Genomic DNA, 12,511 nt, shown 5'->3' with positions numbered 1-12,511 from the left:
CCGTGGCTGAGAAGCCTTTTTTTATGCTCTGCATCTTCTCTGCATTGGTGGGGACCAGGTGGGTAAATGTCAGAGGCTGGCGGGCGTTGGCACTGGATTCAAGGGGGCTAGTGTGGTTTCAGAAGGTTAGTGTCACGGAGTTGGGTGGTACTTTATGGCTTAGCTGGTAGTGGCTTTGACGCACTAGATGCCCTTGGGTGCCTGCCACAAAGCCATGTGGAATCTCCGTTGATTGGGAATGGGACATTAGAATCAATGGAGTTCACTATGATCAACCAGATTTACCGTACAGCTGAAAGTAAGGCCGTGGAAGATTAGCCCCCATCAGATGCATTGCATTTGACAGTTATGTAAGGCACAGTTGGACCTAGAAGCTTATTTTTGATGGACACTTGTCTGAGTTCAAGAGATGAGTCAGGTGAAAGAAAAGTGGAACTTCTTCCCCACATTTGTGCTGGGATTTCATGGGGCATAGAGAAGCAGTAAATCTTCCTCAGTCTTAGGAAAAGCATATGGAGCATATCATGACAGCTGACTTAACATGGTGTGCTCCAGGCTGTGAGATTGCCAGCAAAATTTGCTCTCTATAGCTGTTCTCTTCTTCTGTAGCAAGGCTAGTCAGGGGTACTGTCCTGGAAGGAGGAGGAAGAGGATGAGGAGAAATCTATAATATTTTCTGAATAGAAGGCAAGTCTTTATGTACTGCATTTTCTTGTGGACTTGGATGCAGGATCAAGATTATTAGAAGAATGGGTAGATCTGGACCTTTCTTGGCCACTTACAGAGATCAGATCTACTTGGTGTAGTGGTTGTATTGTCCAAAATCACTAGATAAAGTGCTTCAAGATCCTAATGTTTGGTGCTTTCTAGGGTGCAGTTTTGTACTGCACCATTTCTGGGGTCCTATTAATCCAGCAGCATAAAACAAAATGGCCAAGGAGGGAAGTTGGAAGGTGACTGGAGTCAGGAGGAGGCATGCTTGCAGAAGTAAAAAAAAATTGCCAACAGGACCTTGGTAAATCTCAGCTTCTATGACATCACCCCCATGTCTGCTACTGAAGCATCATGCAATATATAAATAGCAAGGCATATTCCAGATGAAGATAAGAAACATTACCTCCATATTAGATATGGGGAAAAAAAACAACAAAATTAGATGGCCTTGGCTATGGATGAGAGGAAATCTATGTCATGTGAACATGTTCTTAAAGCACAGTTAGTAACAATGTTCAAGCTAAAATTAGGGGAATGTGTAGAAGACATAATCACTTGTGGAAATATGGATTGACATAAATTTTAAATCCAAAGTTTAGTTTCCCAAAACAGTTCAAAAGTTTTCAGAATGGGGTATTTAATCTTTGCATATTTTATCACAACTATGCAGAAGCTGTATGAAGCAATAAACGTGTCAAGCACAATGTTATTCTGGTGGTAGTTGAATGTCATGGAAATTGACTGATAATTGTGCAACAGGATATATGTTTAATCTCCTCTCCCTAAAGTTGCTTAAGATGGATCTCTATAGCCTTTTTCAAAAATTTGGAGGCTATACTACACCAACAGTATTTTGCTGTGGACACGCTCTTGTTCTAAGGTCCTCTTTGTCTATTCTTTTGTGTACGTACAAGTATTCAGAGATAAATGAACATACATACTATAATTTAGTATTTTATTTCCTTTAAAATCTTCTTTCTAATAATTTGATCTTGCCACAACATGGTAGATCTCAACATAAAACACTGAGGATGCTGTCTAAGGCTGCTGATTTTAGCTCTCACAAAAAAGGGGAAAAAATCAGAAGGTCCTTAATGATTTTGTTGGCTTGTTGTTCTTTTAAGTGTAGGGGGAATGGAATTTTTTGGGGGGATGGTATGCTTCTAATACTAACTTGAATGATTTTGAATATCAAATATATGCTATAGTGCAATTTATGACTGACTGAACTTCTGCAAAATGCCTTCCCACAAGTGATGCAAGAATAATAAACTACTGTGAATAGTTTTACTATATTAGAATTACTATAATCATACTTCTCTTTCTCAATCCGTAACATAGTTTCTCTATTTAGTTTATAAATCATGTTTTTTCTTAAATAGAAACATTAATTTTCTAAAATAATGATAAAAAAATTAAGAGAGGACCTACCGGATTTCCTCAATTCAGTAAATAATGTAGAAAGAAAGAAATTTTGTCAGTAATATATTTTCTTCCCACTTCAATCATACCATGGTATTTCTACAGTCAATGATTCTTGTAGTAAAAAATTAGGCATGTTTTGTATTGAATCTACTCTTATTTATGTTCTTTAAATTGAAAAAAGACCAAAACTTTTTTAAAAGATCAAAAACATAATAGTTAGAATTATGAATTATTATACAATAATATTCAAAATTACTGTTTCCAGAGAATCATTTCTATTCACATAAAATAATGACTCCATGTCATTTAAACTTTCACATAATGATTACTGAGAACAAACAAAATCTTTTTATTAAATGAAGAATTGCAAATACAGTTCCAGTTATTGTATGGTTGCTAAATTTCTCAATTAAGCTAATTAAAAGATATAGTTGTGTAGAAGATATTCTTATTTAACGTAATACAAACATAATTAGCATGCTTAGAAACTGTTTTAACACAGTCCTTTATATGCTTCTAACAACTTCAAAGTCCATGTGAGACTTTGAGAAAAATATTTAATCTATGTTTTGACAGTGGGCAGAGAACAGAGGAAAATGAAAGGGGAAAGAAAAAGGACAAAGGTTGTAAGCAAATAATATGACAATGACATTAGAGTATAATCCCACATGTGTCTATTCAAAATAAAATATACTGCACTTTAGAGTCTTTGAAGGCACCATAATAATATTTTAAGGGAGGATCTGAATAGGACAGGACAGGATAGGATAGGATAACAGAATTAGAACGGACCTTGGAGGTCTTCTAGTCCAACCCCATTTAGGCATTTAACCATTTCAGACAAACGATTGTCCAATCTCTTCTTAAAAACTTCCAGTGTTGGAGCCTTCACAACTTCTGGAGGCAACTGTAACTGTCAGGAAATTTCTTAGTTCTAGGTTGCTTCTCTCCTTGATTAGTTTCCATCCGTTGCTTCTTGACCTGCCCTCAGGTGCTTTGGAGAATAGCTTGACTCCCTCTTCTTTGTGGCAGCCCCTGAGATATTGGAACAGTGCTATCATATCATCCCCAGTCCTTCTTTTCATTGAACTAAGCTGGCACAAGAAGACTTTTGAAACAATTTATATAACAGAATACTCTGGAATAGTATTATTGTATATTGTAGTTTATTCTGTGAAACAAAATTATTAGTTAAAATGCAGCAAATTATGCTCAAAGATATGAGTCCACAGTCTTTGTTCTACTAAAAGGTAAAGGTAAAGGTTCCCCCGCACATGTGTGCTAGTTGTTTCCGACTCTAGGGGCCGGTGCTCATCTCCGTTTCAAAGCCGAAGAGCCAGCGCTTGTCCGAGGACGTCTCCGTGGTCATGTGGCCGGCATGACTAAACGCCAAAGGCGCACGGAACGCTGTTACCTTCCCACCGTAGTGGTCCCTATTTTTCTACTTGCATTTTGACGTGCTTTCGAACTGCTAGGTTGGCAGAAGCTGGGACGAGTAACAGGCGCTCACTCTGTTACGCGGCACTCGGGATTCGACCCGCCAAACTGCCGACCTTCTGATCGACAAGCTCAGTGTACTATTATGATGTAAAAGTTAGAATACTGATTACAGTTATATAAATCCTTCCAAGTTTGTGTATGTGATCACAGAATAGAGAACTGAAAGTTATATTAAAGATCATCTAGTCCAGGGGTACGCAACCTTGGCTCTTTTATGACTCGTGGACTTCAACTCCCAGAATTCCTAGTCCAACCACTTCCTGAATGAGTATCCACTAGAGGTGTAGGTAAGAATGACTTTGTTCCATAGGTTGTAGGATAAAGAGAACAGGTAAACTGTTTCTTAAAGGAAAAAAAATCTTTTCACACTTCTCTTACATATAGGACTAAAGGGAAACAATGTTTATCTGAATCATGACACATAAAAACAGCTGCATTCAGAAGTGCCACACAGTGGTCAGTTAGGCACTTCTATTTATATACAGGTAACAACAAATCACAAGGTGACACTTGTTGGCACACAGAATATTAACCAATCATCTTTCATTACTTTCCTGCTCTTTCCCGTCTCTGGGTCTGTGTATGTGATCTTGCCTTCACAAAATGGCATCCATAACGCAAGCACATTGTACAGAAGCAAAACGGTGGTCATTAGGCTAATAACAAGAATACCCTTTTGAACAATTCCTGTAACATTTGGATTCTAGAATCCTACCGTACAAATAGGAGAATTTCTATGAGATTCCTTGTTCATTCCCACCCCACCTTTACTCCTCTGAAAATCCATTTGAAACAAACTCATTTAGATGCTGAACTGATTTAAGACATACATGTGTAGCAATCATTGCTATCTGTTTAAGATATCTCAGTAATAACTATTGGTTTGTGTGTGTTTGTGTGTGTACACTTCTATCTAGTGCAGCATTTCTTCACAATTTTAAGATGGATGGACTTAACTTTCAGAATTCCCCAACTAGCATGGTGACTGAGGAATTTTGGGAGTTGAAGTCCACCCATATTATAATTGCAAGGTTGAGATACACTGGTCTAGTGTGTATGTTTTCTTATTCTTTTACTTCGGCAATAAACCTTTAGAGTTGCATGAAATATAGTTTATATGAGCTATAATTTCCATAATAATTTTGCAGTGTTGGTTTCATTCTACAAATTCATGAAATTATGCCAAAGAATCCCATTTCTCATTTCCACCCTTAAGCTGCTTGAATTATGGGTATATTATTCCCTACTAAAGTACAAATTATGCATAATTCAGATCATTTAGTATAGTACCAAAGGTATGTAAACATATGTCAAAAAATAACAGAACACTCTTCTCTGTGAAAGAGATAAATTCTGTTTCCTCACTTTACTTCTCTAATAAAATCACATTAAATGCTTAGTGAATATTGTTTTACTACATCAGCAGGTCAAGGCTGTTGTCTTCTGTAAAGGGAATACAAACTAGCTGAGAACGATTTCTGTATACCATTGTCTGAGTTATTTGTGGATAGATGTAAACATTTTTTAAAAATCTGTCTCTATAGAAACTGGTTGAAGGCTAAACTTTAGATTTTTCTGTTAAAAGATTCACTTCTTTCACATATTTGAGATATCCAAAATATATTTTGACACAATTGATTACTTAGAAATTTACTGGCATATTTTTCATGTTTAATTGCTGTATTAAAGAAATTAATTTAGAACTTTTATGAATATCAAAGCAAGAATAGGTCAGATTTTAGTCTTAAATTTTTCACAATGAAGACTCCACAAATGTCATTCAATAACATGTCTTAATTTTTATGCATTAATATAATAAAAGATTTTTTTTCACTCCAACATTGTTGACAGTAATTTATTCATAAATATGCATATATTATTTTATTTCATGAAAATTCTCTTTATTTTATAAAGTGATTGGAAGATAAATACAAGAATTTCATAATTCAAGGCTGATTTTAGTTATATGTCTAACATTAAAATGACTTGAAGCATCTGTCAAGATTGTGAAAATAATCAACATTGGGGGAAAAAATGAAGTTGAGACAATGGCTTCTACTTTTACAAGTTTGCACAAGACGTCACGGAAACTATTGGAATAAATATTTGATTTTTAAATTTTGTTTGTTTGTTTGCCAAACTTATTTGCTGCCCATCTCATGGTTCAGGGTTTTTTTCTTTTTCGTGTTTTCTTTCAATATTGACCAATATCAAAGTTTCATGGGAACAAAATGTGTGCCTCTTCAGATGTATCTCAGCTATAGTAACAATGCTGGAAGTTGTGATACAACAGTATCTGGATAGTCACATTTTGTATTCATGATTTAGATCTAGAGTCTAGACCACAGGTCTGCAACCCGCGGCTCCGGAGCCGCATGCGGCTCTTTCAGCCATCTCCTGCGGCTCCCAGTCCTCTGCCATGTGTAGTCCAAAAAAAAAAAAGTGGGACTAAAAAAGTTCAACCAATCAATTCAAATATGCAGGGTAAGTGCATATCTCGCCTTGGCTCCACTCTTCAGTCAAACTCTGTTCTGCGCATGCGCGCATGTGCACACATTTTTTTGCGGCTCCCAGTTTTTCCTTTTGTGAGGGAACCGGTTCCGAGTGGCTCTTTCACTGTTTCAGGTTGCTGACCCCTGGTCTAGACTTTACCTAGAGTGCTTTCTTACATGCAGTATAACAAAATCACATGAGTTAGCATAGTGAGGTAGAGAAGACCATTGCTGACAGAAACACTGATAATATTGATACTTCAATAGTCAGCCTCTCATCATTTTAAGTAAATATTGAATTTACTTTTCCATAGATTATTTGTTATGAGTTATAGCATGACTGATCCGTACTATTTGTTATGAGGTATGAGTTTTCATTTGCTGCATGAATCCCACTGCAAATAGGCACATTTATAGTGCATTTAAAGCTGTCTAAACAATATGTGGTTCACCCAGATAAAACAATTAATGGATCTCACATAATCTGTAGCACTTGTTGCCAAAGTTTATTAATTAGAGTGATAAATTAATAAATTAAAACTCAGTCTGAATACTGTAATTTTGGAAAATCTGAATTATGGTTCAGAAATATATAACCAAGGATGCAGAATGATTTTGAACTAAATCACCTATGATAACATAGCTGTTCTAGTTTGCAAATATACCCATGTTATGGAGACCAGTTTAAGTTGTAGATTGTAGTTTTCACATCGTAAGCCATTTAGTGAGAAATTCCTCTCACAATAATTTTATCGATCACATAATCATAAAACACTTGGATAAGGTTGAGATTATTGTCCTGTTCCTCAGAAAGAGCTCAATATATGGTAAATGCCACATGGATAATTTTTTAAATTAATTTTTAAAAATGTTATGGCTTTAAATGGAAATTAAGAAAATAAATACAGTAATTATAAAGCTTATATCTAAACTGACCTGTCTTCTATTGAAACTGACCTCAGCTGCTCAATTTCCAGGAATCTTTTACTTTAGGCCAGCAAAATGGAACTCCTATTGGAATTTCCCCTGCTTGTTTTGAAAATACTGTTTGAACTGCTTTCTTTAAAATCATTCAACAATATGTTACATATTCCTAGGACTGCATTTTGAATAGCACAAAATAGGATAAAAGGACCAAATAAAAGATGTTACTCAGTATTATTGAGATAAACAAATTACGACAATATTATTACACTTGATATGCTAGAAATGGCATCAGGGTAAGTTCATATTACAAACTATTAATGAAAGACACACTAGAAGAAAAGTGTGAAGTGATTTTGTAAAATGAATACAGATACTGACTAAACTAATTTCTGCTCTCTAGGGATAACATTTTACATTCATTTCAGTATCTATCCTAGCAATGCAAGTAGACTTTTTAGTAAAACTTAATTAAAACTATTTCCTCATTCAATTAGAAAATATTGTATTATTATTTTTAACATAGTACCATTATAAACCATTTATTCTTATATCCAAGAACATTATAGATTAGCATTTTGAGAGTATTTAATTTTCAAAGAGAAGATACATTAAAATAAAACATACATTTTTAAAGCTTTTTATAAAATTCATATTTTTTCCTTTGACTGGTTTATCATTATTTAGTTATTTGGATAGTGTATCCTGATAAAATGATTGTATACAAGCTTCTAAGTTCCTTTTAACTATCATTATAAACTTAATATTACCTCAAAAATATGCCATTTTCACAACAATAAGATTATTTATAGACATAAGAAATATTTATCCCTCCCTCCTTCCCTCTAATATGCACACAATGTAAGTACTGTCACCATTGGAATGAGGATGAAAATACACAGTTCTATTCAGTGACTCTTCCTAGGATCTGGCTTCAAAAGTGTTCTTTATAAGGTAAATATTTCATGTAGTTGTCTATGACATCTTGCCACAGAGTTCTCCATAACCATTTTGAAGGCATTTTGCCTACTAGAATAAGCTACCTGTGTATGATGTTACCAAGAAAGTACTTTCATTTATACAAAAATAAACTTCCAGTAAAAGATTTCATTATGTGCTTGCTCATGACTGATATTGCCTTTTCTTTTTCCTATATTAAAAAAACTGCCAATTTTAAATATTGTGAAAGTATTATAATACTAAGACATACAGAACAATGAATTTCTTTTATTGTATAATTGAATAAATGTGTTTAGAATGCCTAGAGTCATTCTCAATGGAATTATTAAAATGTGATAAATTGTTTTGATATTGCTTCAGGATAATTATAGCTTTTCATAATAAGGAAATACAAATAAATTGGATCAGTTTGAAGTGAAGGGGGAAGTACATTCAAATAGGTTCTCAGAAAATTATATGTAAAGCTGTACTACTGTGCATCCATCATTTTCATCTTCAGCCAGCCATCTAATAAAGAAAATATACATATTTTATTGAAAGAGAAAATACATTTGATAAGAATTCCCCATCCTAATTCCATTGATCATGCTAACTGGGAACTATGGGAGTTGTGATCCAACATATCTAAAAGACACAGTTTGTAGAAGTTCCTAAAGACATGAAAATTCATGGGGATTATGTGGGTTTCATTTCAATTGAATGAACATGCTGTTGACCACTTACTAATCCCTCTGTTCATACCCTGAAGCTCAGACCTAATGATTCTCAATTTCTCTTGCATCTGTGATTTTCCTTCTCCTTGTAAAAGGAAAAAAATATTTCCTGGTGTGTAATATTAGCAGTAGCAGTGGCACCTAGACTTATATACTGCCCCATAGTGCTTTTACAGCACTCTCTGGGTTGTTTACAGAATCAGCATATTGCCCCCAACAATCTGGGTCCTCATTTTACTGATCTCAGAAGGATGGAAGTCTGGGTCAACATTGAGCTGGTCAGGATCAAACTTCAGGCTGCGGGCAGAATTAGCCTGCAATACTGCATTCTAACCACTGTGCCACCAGCCATATTAGTTAATACTTCTGTTGAATGTTGTAATAATAAAAATGTAAACAAAGCAAAACATACCTGTTACAGCTAAAGCTGTAGAGTTCATTTGTAGACATATCTGTAATTTCTACCTTTTCAAGAAACCAGCCACTTGCTTTAAAAAAAATGAGAATAAAGATCAGACTGGCCCAAATCAGGCCACTTCTAAATGCCTGGTTAAGGGCTGCAGTTGCTATTCATGCAAACATAAAATTACCCAAATCATTTCAGAAACAGAATCATCTGGCTTTATTGAGCAAGGGGTGGCTACCACAAACTAATCTCTGTCAACAAGGCTGTCTAGATTCAATTTCTTAATGTCAGCCAAGTCAACTAAACAATGACGAGGTTAATTATTTTTTACCTGCTACTCACCCAATGACAAAATATGAGAGGTGAACTAGGCAATCTTATTGACTCTGTACAGTATCATTAAGCAGAATTGTCCTGTGAGATAAATTCAGCTGAGTGACAAAGGCCGGCAGGAAGTCAGCCAGCAGGAAGTCATAATTCATGATTATGTGGGGTCCTTGCTTAACAACATGCAATGTCCTTGCTTAATGACAGTAATTGGGACTGTGGGAACTGCCACTGCTAAATGCAATGGACACATTTTGTTAAATAGTATTTTTATTAAAAAAATTCAAATACAAAGATAAAATAATAATGCAAACCAGTGTTGCCCTGTGGTAAGATGGGCAGGTAATAAATTTTACAAATAAATAAATAACATAAAAGGTAAAAAAGAAGAATAAAAAGTGCAGAGAAAAATAAAAAAATAAAGTTATATAAAGAAATAACTCCTCCCCCCTCCAGATAAGCATAATCAACTTCTATAATAACCCTTTCTTTAGTATTTTGATAAAAATATCCTATATTTCATCTCTTATCAATAAACAAATTGCAAGATCTCATCATTCAGTCCAAATCAACAAAAGTCCATTAAGACCTACCAGCAATAATAACATATATTTTAACCCTAATCAAATAAATTAATTTTTGCATCCCAACTTAACATTTTCTGTAAAAAAATAAATCTCTCCCATATTATCTTTTATTTATAAATACAGCCTCATCATTCATTGGTAGAAACAATGGCAGACTGAAGATGCGTCCACAACATATGGCTGCAGTAGAAAGAGTAGCTGGTGAATGGATTGGCTCCTCAGAACCGCTCTCTGGATCAAGGAGAGGACTGGTATAAGCCACACATTTGTTCCACACAGGCTTTTCACAAAGAGTTTGTAAAATAGCAATCTTTGGTGTGTTTTGTTGCTGTGGGAACCACAGTGAAAATAATTTTGGCTAAGCCAGTTCAATGTCTTCAATTGGACACTGAGTGATCCTATTTTTTCTCTTAACCACCTTAGGAAATTGCTTGTTACTGATTTTTTGGATTTTAAGAACTTTTAGAAGGACTTTCACTACAGTGGGAGAATAGACTAACTAGAGGAAACAAGAGCAAATTAAAGATTACAAGTAAAAAAGAAAAGAGTCATTAAAACAGCAGAGCAATATTGACTATGGAAGAAATCAATGACATTAATTCATTCATTCATTCATTCAATTTTTATAGCCACTCAACCAAGTGACTCTGGATCAACGTATTCAGAAATTAGTCTTAAGATTGTTTACACCTATAAGAACAGATTTTATAGATATTATAGAGGGTACAGAAGAGGAACAGATTTCACTAGACAAAATAGACTAAGGTTGATCTGCAAATGGATATAAAAATACCAGAGTATAAGACTCATATGGAAAAAGACTCCACAATGGATTTACAATAAAACTGGATGATGTCTTAATAATTAAAGGTGACATACAAACAATAAATCAGAAGAATGACTTGTAAAACTTTTTTTATCTTGGACATACAAAAAAGACATGTTAAACTAGTGAAGGAGTTCCTGAGAAAAGACAGAAAGAAAATGATAAGAAATCAGCTTGTGGGACAACATTTGAAGGGATTAAAGATCAAGCTTTCTAAAAGTAAACAGAAACAACAAAGTGGATTTATTCGATAAATGATAAAATATAGAGTGGATTTATTTGATATAAGTGGTGTAGTTTGTCATCATATTTTTTTTACTTACACCCAATCCCAAAAAAGCATCATTAAGTGAGAATTATCTGTACAGATGTTTTAGCTCATATGAAACACAGTTTAGTCAAGTAATGCAAATACACTTACCAAACCCTTTCCCATCGTGCCCAATTTCAATCTTCTGCAGTCTTCCAATTATCTTTGTCTTGATTTTGAATGTATCAGACTTTAAAATGAAAAATAGAATTAGCTTTTCAATTATGATAGGTCAAACTTTAGAAAATGCTATGTTTACTTGGTGTGAATGCTTCCCTAAATATAGTTCAGTTGCATCCTTTGCAGCAGAATATTTATTTATTTATTTATTTATTTATTCACATTTATATACCGCCCTATTCCCTGAGGACTCAGGGCGGTTTACAGGAAATTAAAAAATCCACCATACAAAAGTTAAAAAACCAAATTAAAAATATTAAATTGACCCTGTATACTTAAAACCCCAATTAAAATTTCTCCTCAGCCTGGGCCCGAGAGCTCAAAGAGCCAGGTCTTCAGGCCCCGGCGGAATGATCGGAGGTCGGGGGCAGTCCTCAGCTCCACCGGCAGCTGGTTCCAGAGGGCAGGCGCTCCCACTGAGAAGGCCCTATCCCTGGGTGTCACCCGCCGGCAATCTCTCACCGGCGGCACCCTGAGCAGACCCTCCCTGTGGGAGCGCACTGGGCGAAGGGCGTTTGATGCCGGCAGCAGGTGTTCCCTCAAATAGCCCGGACCCAGGCCATGTAGGGCTTTATAGGTAATAACCAGCACCTTGAATTTCACCCGGAGGGCAACCGGAAGCCAATGCAGCTCACGGAGTAGAGGTGTTACATGGGAGTATCGGGAGACCCCCATTACAACTCGCGCGGCCGCATTCTGCACCAGTTGAAGCCTCCGAGTGGTCTTCAAGGGCAGCCCCATGTAGAGAGCGTTACAGTAGTCCAGACGGGAGGTAACAAGCGCATGAGTAACTGTGCGTAGGGCGTCTCGGTCCAGATAGGGACGCAACTGGCGCACCAGGCGAACCTGTGCAAAAGCCCCCCTGGTCACGGCTCCTATGTGGTCTTCAAAATTGAGCCGTGAGTCCAGGAGGACGCCCAAGTTGCGAGCCCTATCAACGGGGGGTAACACCTCACCCCCCATCGTTAGAGGTGGAATAAGTTGGTTAACCCGAGATGCCGGTATGCACAGCCACTCAGTCTTGGCGGGATTGAGACGAAGCCTGTTTCTCCCCATCCAGACCTGAACCGCCTCCAGGCACCGGGACATCACGGAGAGGGCATCGCTGGGTTGGTTCGGGGTGGAAAGAAAAAGTTGGGTATCATCA

At 36.1% G+C, this 12,511-nt stretch overlaps 1 protein-coding gene across 1 annotated transcript in view; it reads right to left on the bottom strand.

Annotated features, from left to right (window-relative positions):
* Nucleotides 1-8,308: 8,308 nt before the first annotated feature.
* LOC308666703 (lipoxygenase homology domain-containing protein 1-like) overlaps nt 8,309-12,511 on the bottom strand; it is a 226,928-nt gene continuing 222,725 nt past the window's right edge. Inside the window, exons 56-58 of the mRNA XM_081325599.1 lie at nt 11,296-11,374; nt 9,141-9,216; nt 8,309-8,522 (exon numbers count right to left, since the gene is read on the bottom strand). Coding sequence (XP_081181725.1) covers nt 8,468-8,522; nt 9,141-9,216; nt 11,296-11,374 — 210 coding nt within the window. The 3' untranslated portion in view covers nt 8,309-8,467. The remainder of the gene's footprint in view (nt 8,523-9,140; nt 9,217-11,295; nt 11,375-12,511) is intronic.

This window comes from Vipera berus (genome assembly GCF_964194415.1).
Source record: "Vipera berus genome assembly, chromosome: 3".
Taxonomy (NCBI): domain Eukaryota; kingdom Metazoa; phylum Chordata; class Lepidosauria; order Squamata; family Viperidae; genus Vipera; species Vipera berus.
The sequence above is the reverse complement of the archived record's forward strand: the minus strand, read 5'-3'. Positions and strand labels throughout refer to the sequence as shown.